This window comes from Ictalurus furcatus, chromosome 12 (assembly GCF_023375685.1).
Source record: "Ictalurus furcatus strain D&B chromosome 12, Billie_1.0, whole genome shotgun sequence".
Taxonomy (NCBI): Eukaryota; Metazoa; Chordata; class Actinopteri; order Siluriformes; family Ictaluridae; genus Ictalurus; species Ictalurus furcatus.
In genome coordinates this window covers 21,129,071-21,142,427 of record NC_071266.1, presented here as the reverse complement: position 1 = coordinate 21,142,427, position 13,357 = coordinate 21,129,071, and the positions used below count along the sequence as shown (strand labels likewise).

The following is a 13,357-nucleotide window of genomic DNA, read 5'->3' as shown; positions in this document are numbered from 1 at the left end:
TATAAATATGTATTTAAAATATACATTTTTAAACAGTATGTACGTATACAACACTACATGTATATTTTTATGATGTTATTTTCAAATAAAATTAGTTTCATTTTTACAAATCGTATCATATTTCATATTTGAAAATACTCAAAGAGGCAAGTACTATAAATAAATCTCAACACTTCCAGTTAGTAATGATTATCAGTTCTTACTTTAAAGTGCCCTGGGAGCAAAAATGGGTCTTTCAGAGCTTTTGTACCTGTTAATTAATCGGTGTTCCTTCCATCCATCCATTTTCTGTACCGCTTATCCTACAGGGTCGCGGGGAATCTGGAGCCTACCCCAGGGAGTATGGGGCACAAGGCGGGGTACACCCTGGACAGGGTGCCAATCCATCGCAGGGCACAATCACACACCCATTCATTCACTACGGACACTTTGGACATGCTAATCAGCCTACCATGCATGTCTTTGGACTGGGGGAGGAAACCGGAGAACCCGGAGGAAACCCCCGCAGTACGGAGAGAACATGCAAACTCCACACACACTGGGCCTGGTGGGAATCAAGCCCCCAACCTTGGAGGTGTGAGGCGAACGTGCTAACGACCAACGCCCTAACGCACTGTAGCTGTGCGCCCTGTTAATTAATAAAAATAAATAAATAAACAAAACACAATCAATAGTTTTGAACATCTTTGCAATTAAATTTTACAATTTGTCCCTTCCTGGAAAATCCTAAAAAAAAAAAAAAAAAAAAAAAAAGATTTTTTTTTTTGTTGATGACTCATCCTGTACTAGTCTTGTGTACATCCAATTAAATGCACACTAGAACGTACAAGTCCCTTATTGTCTTGCTCTATACTAGCAGCTTGTTATCAGCAAACATGATTTACTGGCGAGTTTTCGGCTGTGTGTTTTCACGCACTATTACCTGTTCCAACGATCCATCGCTTGAGAAACATTGGTTGGGTTTTACTCATTTTTGCTGGAACTTGTGTATGTTCTCACATTTCAGAGGAAGAGATGTTTTATGTTTAACTTTGATGTTTTATGTTCGATGTCAGAATGTCTGCTACTACAGACTGATAGAGAACACGATTTCGTCTTTATACACTTAGTAAGAGTACGAAATATCATTTGATCTACCGCTCAGATGTGACAGATGCCTCACCATCAGAAATCGGCTTAAAGATGCAGATTCTGATCTTCGACGTGAATATTAACTGAAGCTCTTGACCTGTATCTGCATGAGTTTATGCATTGTGTTGCTGCCACGTGATTGGCTGATTGGATTACTGCATGTATGAGAACAGAACAGGTACAGGTGTTCCTAATAAAGTGGATGGATTATGTAACTATAATGTACATATATTTTATGCAATTTCTTTGATTTGTCTTGATCCTGGATGTCCTGTTTGAATTATTTAGCTGCTTTAACTGTAACATCAATTAATAAAATATATATATATATTAAAACAATTGATGATACATAAAAAAAGACCACAGCCTGTAATTAAGACATTGTTGTGGCGTTCAGCTCGTAATTACGACTCGGAGGCAGGATATTCACGGCTCTCGGGTTATTTACCTACATGTGAAATAACACGAGGACTGGTTTTGTGTGCGGAACGTTTTAAACAAGCAGCGGTGTTCCACCCGGGATGTTATTCCACTTACACCGAGTTGAACGAGCGCGCCATGTCTCTACAGCTGCCTCAGTAATTAGATGACAAACAGCTCTGCGATATCAGATAAAGAGGTGATGGAGGGGTTAGAGGAAACGCGGTCCCGGCTCTGTGAGCAGTTTGCAACCGTCACCGGGTCGGACAGCGCTGTGGCTCAGTGTTACCTCGCTGAAAACGACTGGGACATGGAGGTCTGGCTCAATTTTAGGTTTAATATCAAATCGCTCCCTAATCCCTAATGTAGTGTACTACATAGTGTGCGAAGTAATTACTCCTGCACACTAGTCAGTGCACTCTTTTCCCAAGAGGAAGCCATTTGAGATTAAGCCTTGTGTTACTACTATAGGCCTACTATTAGTAAAATATCATTTAATTTTCATGTTTTTATTACTTCTTATTTATTTATTTTTTTAGAGAGCCTTGAATGCTTTCTTCGAAGCGGATATGGAGTCGGTTTTTGAAGTCGAGGACTCAGAGGAGAAAAATGATGATAGACCTTCGAGTAAGAGAAAGGAGACTGATCTAGATGCTCCAGAGACAAAAAGGAAGATGAACTCCAAACCAGCAGATTGGTATAATGATCTGTTCAGTCCACACTGAAACACATATTAGTGTTTACACTGAAGTATTCCTGATGTGTTGTGTTTCCTGTATTCCTGGGAGAAGTTAGTGGTTGTGTGCCACACTGACGTCACAGGGGGACATTGTTTTTGCTAGTGCAGTTACAATGGCCTCTCATGTTAAGCCTTCATAATATCTAGCTGATGAGAAGGTCAAGTAGTCTAAGTTTGTCCATTTTAAATCCATATACAGGTGCATCTCAGAAAACTAGAATATCGTGGAAAAGTTCATTTTTCTCCCAGTAATTGAATTAAAAAAGTGGAACTTTCATATATTCCAGGTGCATTACACAAAGTGAAATATTTCAAGCCTTTTTTGTGTTTTAATCTTGATGATTACGGATTACAGCTCATGGAAATCAAAAATCCAGTATCTCATAATATTAGAATAAAGAATTTATAATGCAGAAATGTTGACCTTCTGAAAAGTATGTTAATTTATGCACTCAATACTTGGTCAGGGCTTTAATCCTTTTGTATGTATTACTGCATCAATGCAGCGTGGAATGGAGGCAATCAGCCTGTGGCACTGCTGAGGTGTTCTGGAAGCCCAGGTTGCTTTGATAGCGGCCTTCAGTTCGTCTGTATTGTTGGGTCTGGTGTCTCTCATAGATTCTCTATGGGGTGCAGGTCAGGCGAGTCGGCTGGCCAATCAAGCACCATGGTCAGTAATACCATGGTCAGTAAACCAGTTACTAGTAGTTTTGGCACTGGGCAGGTGCCGAGTCCTGCTGTAAATGGAAATCAGCATCTCCATAAAGCTCGTCAGCAGATGGAAGCATGAAGTTCTCTAAAATCTCCTGGTAGACGCTGCATCAACTCTCGACTTGAGAAAACACAGCAGACCAACACCAGCAGATGACATGGCACCCCAAATCATCACTGACTGTGGAAACTTCACACTGGACTTCAAGCAGCTTGGATTCTGTTCCTCTCCATTCTTCCTCCAGACTCTGGGACCTTGATTTCCAAATGAAATGCAACATTTACTTCCATCTTCCCCGTGATTGTGATTGTGTACTGAACCAGACTGAGAGATTAAAGCCTCAGGAAACCTTTACAGGTGTTTTGAGTTAATTATCTGATTAGAGCTCTTCTCAGGTTGATTTCTGTATTATAAATTCTTTATTCTAATATTTTGAGATACTGGATTTTTTGATTTCCATGAGCTGTATGCCGTAATCATCGAGATTAAAACAAACAAAAAAAAGGCTTGAAATATTGCACTTTGTGTGAAATGAATCTAGAATATATGAAAGTTACACTTTTTGAATTTAAGTACAGAAAAAAATAACTTCCACGATATTAAAATTTTTTGAGATGTTCCTGTATACCATAGCACAGTTGAATTCTCGAATCTGACTGTCCAGTAGGTATGCGTTGTTTTTGGGTAACAGCACAGCTCGGACAGCAGTTCCAGCTGTAAACTTCACGACAGGTTAATATTGACGTGATCTTTATAATACCTTACTGTTTCTATAGTAACAGCTCATACACATGGATTTGTACAGCAGACGGTCCATGTATAATGCAAGACTAATAATAGAGAGAGAGAGAAAAATTGGAACTAACTTGTGGCATGGACACTTGACAACCAAATGAAATCTAACTATAAACCGTTAATATCTGCGTCGTGTCGTTCATTAATAAATTAAATGTTGTAATTTCTTACCAAATCGCTATGATATAAGAGGAATAACACACCAGACTAGAGGTCGGCCGATAGTGGATTTTACTGATATGGATAACTCACTCGGGCGGTACGTGCCGATAACCGATTAATCATCCGATAACTTTTTCATTCAGTATCAATTTTAAATGTCACACTCAAAGTTAAATATCGTTGAACTTTATTACAGAAGTAAACCATACTGATTGGACCATGAAAATGTACTGTACTTTTTTTTTTTTTTTTTTTTTTTTTTTTTTTTTTAATGAAATAAATGAGTATATTAACTATTAATATATATTAGTCGATAAAAGATGTACATCCAAACTAAACCAAAACGTAACAATACAGAAAAATTAAAAATAGAGACATCCAAAATGAATAATAATTAAAAAAAAACACTTAAAGTAACACAACAAAATTTGTCAGTGATAGTTTTTATTTCGCCTCTAGAGGCCGCTCTCGTACTGTATAACGACAGCGGACCCTTCTCAGCCTCTCCCGCAACGGACGATAGTTATCGCTGCCGATTAATCTGAAAACCGATCAATCAGTTGACCTCTCATACTGTCGTGTGTTTTATTTCTTATTTGTAATTGTTTTGGAAGGACACTGACTCATTTCTTTTGAAACCCTAGTATCGACTTGACCGAGGATGAGCCTGCTTGCTCGAATTCAAAGTGCAGTTCGGAGGACGAAGGTGACGGCAAGCTCTCGCTCATCTCCTGGAACGTGGATGGCTTGGACACGCTGAACCTGGCGGAACGAGCCAGAGGCCTGTGCTCTTATCTGGCACTGTGAGTGAACCATAAGCTTGCTATTGAGTGCGTAGTGCTGATCAGTATATTATAGTGTGTATTTCTAATCAATATGTGATCTTCAGTGATGCAGAAGAATTCCAAAGTTTACTTGTAGTTTGAATACTTTCACCACAATGCCATTTGATGAACTGCTGACCGTGGCTCCAAGTGAGATTGAGCTCTTACTTCATCTCTAAAGAACGTGATGCATCTGCGCTTTAGTCCGTTAGTCTATCCAGCTCTCTCGCCTCATTTTCTGTACTCTCTGCTCAGACAGATCAGCTTCCAATTTCATCCTAAATTTATCCTCAGCACCATCAAACTCGACATCTTGTAGATAAACGATAACTTCTCACAGGAACAATGAACACAAATAAGCACCAGAACCACTAAACGCATCAGAAATCTGTTTTCTAACATATAAAAACAGTCCTTTCAGGGTAGAGTTTTGGTTTAAGAAAAACGGTTCACAAAGCATGTCGATGTATTTTGTATCTTTTGTCACAGATACACACCAGACGTTGTATTCCTCCAAGAACTCGTCCCTCAATATCTTCAGTATCTTAAGAAGCGTGCCAACAGCTACCAGATAGTTGAAGGTAACTAACGCAGTACGGTTTCCCGATGCGAGACAACTGAAGGACTTTTTTTCTCTCATCATTCGTTTTATTCACATTAAAGGAAATGAGGACGGATACTTCACTGCCCTGATGCTGAAGAAATCCAGAGTAAAACTGCAAAGTAGTGAAATAATTCCTTACCCAACAACGCAGATGATGAGAAATCTGTTGCGTGCCAAAGTTAGTGACCGACCACGGCATTCCTGTCGTAAACAGTTGGGCGTAAGAGATGCGTGAACTCACTTCTGTCATTCACAGGTAAGTTTTTTAGGTCAGGAGTTCTGTTTGATGACCTCACACTTGGAGAGTTGTAAAGATCAGGCTGCAGAGAGGATGAAGCAGCTGAAGGTGGTGTTGCAGAACATCACAGAGGAGCCTGATAACACCACGGTCATTTTTGGAGGCGACACCAATCTTCGAGATTCTGAGGTAATTTCAGGAGCAGGGCAGGACATCGTCTGTCTGTTTTGGTCAAACGCGAATTAACCGATTCATCCATTTATTGCTCTTACGAACAAACTATCGTTGAAGCATTGTTTCTTTACTTTTGCTCAGTGGTTCAGGTGAAGCCTTTCAGCATTTCAAACTGTTCTTCTATACAGACCCTGAAAACCTTTTGTAGGTAAAAAATTCTGGGTCTCTTTAATTAATAAAAAAGAAAAAGAGAGCGAGAGAGCCCCAACCCCCACCCTTAATTTCATGCGTACTTAAAAAGAGTGTGCAAAACAAGTGAAACGCATTATGCAGAATTACGTAATGTAATGCAGTAATGCGTAATGCAGTCCTTGCGTAGTTGCATAATTGCGTAATGCAGTCCTTGCGTAGTCGTTCCGTACTGCATCATTCCGCATACTTTTATGCACACTTGTATATTTCATGATTATTTTACATAGCTTTTAATTTGTATTATTTATTTTTTTAATAAAGTATGCATACTTATTCATAACATTTCCTTTTAAGCAGGGTTATTTCTGGCCATTTTGGCGCCCTAGGTGAGAGAAATCTTTGGGACTCTAGCCCAGAATAACCAGGCCAGGTTACGCACCTGGTGCTCTCTTTCTTATGGGTGAGTGAGTTGGGTGGGGGCATTGGGGCGCTCACTGACGCCCCCAAACCAGTGGTGCTTTAAGCAACCGCCTAGAAATGGCCCTGATTTTAAGTATGTATGCTAAGAATACTTTTTATTTATTTATTTTTTTAAAGTATACATACCCCCTCTTACCAAAAAAAGTGTGCATGAAAGTATAGCATAAAAAAGAGGCTGTTTGAGGAATAGCTGCTAGAAGGCAAGTGATATTACAAAAACATTTGAGGTGATTTTTTTTTTCTTTTCTTTTTGAGTACAGACCCAGAGGCATACTCCTTTTGAAGTAATTTCTTTTGTGTTTTGGCATCACAGCACGCCGTCGTTGATTATTTTCCCTTAACAACACTTGCCGAAGTGTTATATTTCATACATATAGTATTGCATCATTAAATAACTGTTAATTTTATTATCACAGTACAGTAGTGTCACATCTGATATATATTGTATTTATAGTGTGTGTGTGTGTGTGTGTGTGTGTGTGTGTGTGTGTGTGTGTGTATATATATAGGTAGCACTAGTGGGTGGACTGCCTCCTGGCGTGATCGACGTGTGGGAGGAGCTCGGCAAACAGGAGCATTGCAGATACACATGGGACACTAAAATGAACAGCAACAAAGATGTGCCGTACATCAGCAGGTGTCGCTTCGACCGTATCTACCTGAGACCTGCCAAAACGGAGGTAAAAGTGCGTCCGGAGCACATGGCACTGGTCGGAATGGAGAAGCTGGACTGTGGAAGCTACACCAGCGATCACTGGGGAATCTACTGCAGCTTTACCAGCTGAGTTTGGAGTCTAGGAAGAAGTCTAGACATGCTTGAGTGATGTTTTTTTAGCAAGACAGATTGTTGGGTTTTACGATTTTTCCCCTCAGCTTGATCAGAACATAATGCAGAAGTGTTTCATCACAATCTGGCTGTTTGATTGATTTTACTGGTTTTGTAGCGTTCTTAAAATTCACAGAGAAATTGCAACAAAGATTTAAGTGGATTTAAACCTGTTTTAAATTCTAACGCATTTTTTGGGGGGGATGTGCACTTGCTCCAGTTGAGCGAGTCACGCTACCTCTTTTATCTCAGTTGTTATTTACTGCACTTAGTCCTAGGCTTAATCACACACTGATGATCTAGCATGTCCAGAGGACTACGTTCACTGGGAACATCAGTGTGTTCCATCGTTAACGGTTATAAATTTGCCTGATTACTATTCTCATGTTGTTGTTTTTTTTTTGTGTGTGTGTATATATATAATTACATAAAAACTTAATAAACTAAATGAATCTAATTTATTTAAGCCTTACTGAGACATTATTTACATCTAATCAGCTGTCCATTATACCACAGTGCTGATAAACTTGTTAATCTGATCGATCAGAAAGTGTTGAGCAACTTTCTATAACAAGGATTATATTAATGTGCTCATTCTTTTCTGTAGTAATAATTTCCACAGGGACTCCTACATGATCAGAATTAAAAGCCTCGTGAAATTGTTGATATGGTGGAGTTTTCTGGACGATTATAGAAGGAGTCTTCAGCGTCGGAGGTAAAGCTGTAAGTTTTCTTCAGGACGGCCTTTTCAGCTTCCCGTTAACAACATACTGTAGGGGTATTGTGTGGCTTTTCAGTGCCTCCTGGATTTCACCATTTTGTGATCACAGAAATTAACGCAAAATCAAGCAAACGTCACTATATTTGGAGGAGCTTACTTAAAAAGAGTGTACAAAAAAACATTAAGCAGAACAAATCCTCGCATAATCATAACATACTGAATCATTTTGCCTGCTTTTATGAACAGTTATATATTTCGTGTTTAAGATTTTTTTTTTTAAAGTATGCGTACTAGGTTACTATTTCTTACTATGCATACTTTATTCCTAACATGAAATAAAGTATGCATACTTATTTATTTTACAAAAACTGTGTGCATACTTGCTTTTTTTTTTTTTTTAATGCTGTAAGTTTTCCAACAGGAGGAAGTCTTAAGGATGGAGGGTTTTTTTTTTTCTTTTCTTTTCGTTCTTTCTTTTTTTCAAATAGTGCAACCACAATCTGTTGGGCTGGGTTATTGTTCTATAATGACTGGAAAAAGTGAGGCTGGTCAGGGAATGACTGATTTATAGGAACTCTTATAGTGATTAAAGGAACTCTTTTCACAAACATTCCACTTTAAGCATCACTAAAACAGATTTTAAAAAAAAAAGGTATAATGTGTTCTTTAATATAATTCATAATCCTTAGGAAATTGATGTGGCACAAGAGGAATGAAACACTTCGGGATGTACTGTTACAGGGAAATAATCAACATTGGGGTGGAACAATCACACCAACCTCCTTGTTCATTATTTATTAATGTATATTTATTCATTATTTTCCTGGAACAGTAGAACCAGTCATGTTTTATTCCTTACTTCTTTACCTGCAGATGTCAGACCTGAGATTTTCACCTTAAATCCAAATGTAATGACCATTTCAATATTTTTTTTTAATTTAATTTTTAAAACGTCTTTATTAAGATAAAGTGGGCAGTGGTGGCTTGGCGTTTAAGGCTCTGGGTTAATGATCGGAAGGTCGGTGGTTCAAACCCCAGCACTGTCAATCTACCACTGTTGGGCCCTTGAGCAAGGCCTTTAACCCTCTGTGCTCCAGAGGCGCTGTATCATGGCTGACCCTGCGCTCTGACCCCAGCTTCCTAACATGCTGGGATATGCGAAAAAAAGAATTTCACTGTGCTGTAATGAGACCAAAATATTCAGAAATGATGTTAATTAGTTAACAGCTATTGATACTCGGTATCAATACAATTGTAATATTTGACAATTAGTCAGTGAACTTGTATTTCATGTAATCAAGCATGATCTTCCCACTGAAATTAAACATCCCACCTGTAGGTGGCTCAGAGAGAGAGAGAGCAGAGATGTTAGAGTTAGATTTGATGAATAACAGTTTAATTATGTGGGATATATAAACAAATATGTAATCATAGTGTCAATATATTATAAAATCTGACATATTTACAGGTTATATTTTCTAAACTGGTTGATGATAACAGAAAATAAAGCGACAAATGTAAAACAGGCTTTGCAAATTTGACCTGATTTGTTTCCATTGTAGCTTGCTATTTTTGATGCTTATACTGAACATCTTTCCAACACACTTCGCACTACAAGACTCAATAGTGCACATTTGTAAGAATATGAATGATTTATATTCTTGCTAAATTACTCTGGCAATTACACCTCGACTCTGTGCACTTTGCTTCTTCTGGAACTCAATTAACAGATCCTCTATGGCAGCGCTACTTGTATTGTTCTCCGCTTGATATATCGCTTTGCTTGTATTTTCTCATTTGTAAGTCGCTTTGGATAAAAGCGCCTGCTGAATGAATAAATGTAAATGTACCCGGTGTCACACAGAAGAGGATGGGTTCCCTGTTGAGTCTGGTCCCTCTCAAGGTTTCTCCCTCATGTGGTCTCAGGGAGTTTTTCCTTCATCACCACCACCACCTCGGGCTTGCTCATTAAGGATTAAATCGATAGCTATATCCGGATATGTGTAAAGCTCCTTTGTGTTAATGTCTGTCTGTTTTTAAAAGTGCTATATAAATAAAATTTAATTCAATGTATCATTTCAAAACATTATTGTGAATGCATTTTTCTTTCACCCACAAGGTTCATATCTGACAGCATGCTCTCTCCCAATGCTGAGACTTTATTAACCCTCATGCACACCTCTAACCAGTTTCGCCAACGATTTTCAGGGGGAAATAGCAAATACATGCTTGAGAAGTCGTCAGGTGACGGCATGGGCTAATTTGTATAGTAAATGAAGCGTCACGAGCATTTGCATATTAAAAGGCACTACATGATTTTATTTATTTTATAGAAAGAAGTCACATTTGGTCATGTCACCACAAATGAACTATTTACATATTTACTATTTCAGTACTATCATTTCTGTTCAAGAAGTAGTTAACAGAGCATTTGAATACTCGTATACACTCATAGTAGGAAAGAGTCAAAGTCTGTAAGAATGCATACTTAAAATATACTTAATTAGAAAATATGCAAATAATAATATGTTCTGGCTTAATTCTTTCATACTTAATTTTTTTAGTATGCATATTTATTATGCATGCTGTTTACGTATGCATACTAAGAATTTTGTAACGGTTATAATGGTAGAAAAAAAAATATGCAAAATCCATCTTTGTGTAAGCTTTGCATACTTTCATGCACACTTATTTATGTAAGATTTGCTTTGATTTGAAGACATTTTTGATCACCAATTGTACTACGTTATTTAATAGTGTTTAAGTCTTCACTCAGCCTTAAACCAGAATGGAGTAAAAAGTAAAATGGGTTAACCTGTGAAACTGTATATAAGAAATCATGGCTAGTACTTGTGAAACCTTATTCCCTAAACACTGTAATCTAACTGGTCCGTGAAATTCAAGCAGCTGTGCAAGGCCAAGGCCAGAGATAAGAATTACAGCCCAGGCTGTTAAGCCATTGACACCACTTTGTCAGGTTTTAATCATGAAAACAACTGGTTGAAACATTACAACAATTTTAAAAAAGTATTTCTTTTATAACTGTACCAGATCCTGGATTCAGTGCCTTACCAGTTGGAACATGATTCTCTCGTTGTATATTAAAAGTCAGTGGATTACTATCTGAATGAACTTTGGAATAAACAACTCAAATAAGAGCCATTTAGCTGGAAGTGGGCGATGACACTGATTCAGATTTGGAAATGTATTCTTACGCCAACTTCTGCAATAACAGTCTTGGTGGTTAAAATAGATGGCTTTGCCCAAAAATGCACTTTAAATTAGCTTTTGACCAAAGTAGTAGCTACATTCAGCCACGCGTGTGACCCCAGGTAACCCTGAGCATTTTCAAGGTTTATCTGCCTCTGGTGAGGCCAAATATTACTCTGTGTAATAAAAGCCGTTTTTTTTTCTCTCTCTCTACAGTATTGTCCTGGGTATTCTTTCACTTACTGTAGGTGAAAGCAATTATTGTCCAAAGACCCAGTATTAAAACATATGATTCAATTTGATGCTCCTCTTTCAACCTTTATCACCTGGACAGAGGTAACGTTACATCCAAGCCAGAATCACCTAATTCATAAAGACTTCTAGAAATCTACATGTGAACTGTAAAACTGGAAACGGTTAAACTGTTGAACTGCTACGGTTCATTTACCTTACACAACATACATCGATCAGCAGTAACATTAAAACCACCTGCCTAATATTGTGTAGGTCCACCAAAACAGCTCATCCCATTGAGGCATGGACTCCACAAGACCTCTGAAGGTGTACTGTGGAATCTGGCACCAAGACATTAGCAGCAGATCCTTTAAGTCCTGTAAGTTGAGACATTGGGCCTCCATGGATTGGACTTGTTTGTCCAGAACATCCCACAGATGCTCAACTGGATTAAGATCTGGGGAATTTGGAGGACAAGTCAACACCTTGAACTCTCTGTCATGTTCCTCAAACCATTCCTGAACAATTTTTGCAGTGTGTCAGGGAGCATTATCCTGCTCAACAACGCCACTGACTTTATTTTTCTACAATAATTTTTACATAGGTGGTACGTGTCAAAGTAACATCCACATGAATGCCAGGACCCAAGGTTTCCCAGCAGAGAACATCATACTTCCTCCACCAGCTTGCCGTCTTCCCATAGTGCATCCTGGCGCCATCTCTTCCCCAGGTAAGTCACGCATACACACTGCTGTTTTGGAGACGCTCTGACCCAGTTGTCTAGCAATCACAATTTGGCCCTTGTCAAAGTCTGTATGACTGTTCACCCGCCGCCTCATATACCCCACCCCTTGACTGGCACAATTATAACAACACAATCAACCACCTGTCAGTGGTTTTAATGTTTTAATGTTATGGCTGATCAGTGTATATCGTTGCTACATTTTGTGCATCACAGAAATGTCTTCATGTACCATTATTATACATTTTTGTCATATTCCCCAACCTTACCTGTCAAATGTATTATAAATGTAAACGTGGAAAAACAAGCAATGAGCACAATGTACCATAATGCACTACAATAATTTCAATCCTATTTAAGTATGGATCAGGGGTTGTAAAACCTTTTGCAGCCAGGGACACATTTAACTGTAAAATAAACATGGAATATTCCCCCTCTTAACATAACCCCACTGCTCAAATATTAGTCTTGGCTATTTATGTGAGCGCGAGAGCTTTTTAATCCTCATCCAAGCTGACAGTATTTATAAGCTACTTGTCTTTTAGGGATTCGGTTTGGATTAAAACCATTCACGTTAAGTCACGTAGACTAAACTATTCCAATTTAATAATAAACATGGTAACACTGATAACAGCAGGTTATTGCGTCTATCACTGTAACAAAATAATAAAAAAAATCACATTCCCTAGTGACTCCAGATCCTATTTTGACAACCACTAGTCTAAAAATATACAATGGCCAACCACCTATCATATTGGAGATCTTTATTAACGGTGTCGGTCATTGGGTATCTGGTAGTTTAGACTCTTCAATAAGCATGTCATAGTGAGCAAGACAGCCAAGGTCGAGTAAAGGTCGTCTGGTGTAAATACTGCTCCCACGCCTAGCAACACAATACTTAATAACCAGATTGCAATATATTGTCGTCTCTTGCATATCACTGTCTAATTGTTACCTTTGCTGAAGATGGTAAGCTGGTATACAGTGAACTTTTGAAATCTCATTGCGTAACCAGACAGCCTGTTAATCAACAACTAAACTGGATTTGTCAGATTCCACCCACAGACAGAAGAGACTAAATTTAAAAGTAGGGTTAGAATGGAATAAAAGCTGTATAATCCAATATGATGTAGAACAGCATCTGCTTATAGTG

The 13,357-nt window shown here is 38.3% G+C and overlaps 1 protein-coding gene across 1 annotated transcript; it reads left to right on the top strand.

Moving 5' to 3' along the window:
* Positions 1–1,643: 1,643 nt before the first annotated feature.
* tdp2b (tyrosyl-DNA phosphodiesterase 2b) lies at positions 1,644–8,791 on the top strand. Its single transcript, XM_053638727.1, has 7 exons — positions 1,644–1,867; positions 2,091–2,248; positions 4,604–4,762; positions 5,273–5,364; positions 5,447–5,565; positions 5,644–5,814; positions 6,981–8,791. Exons 1-7 carry the CDS (start codon positions 1,718–1,720, stop codon positions 7,254–7,256), a joined length of 1,125 nt encoding a protein of 374 aa, XP_053494702.1. The 5' UTR covers positions 1,644–1,717; the 3' UTR covers positions 7,257–8,791.
* The last annotated feature ends 4,566 nt before the right edge of the window (positions 8,792–13,357 follow it).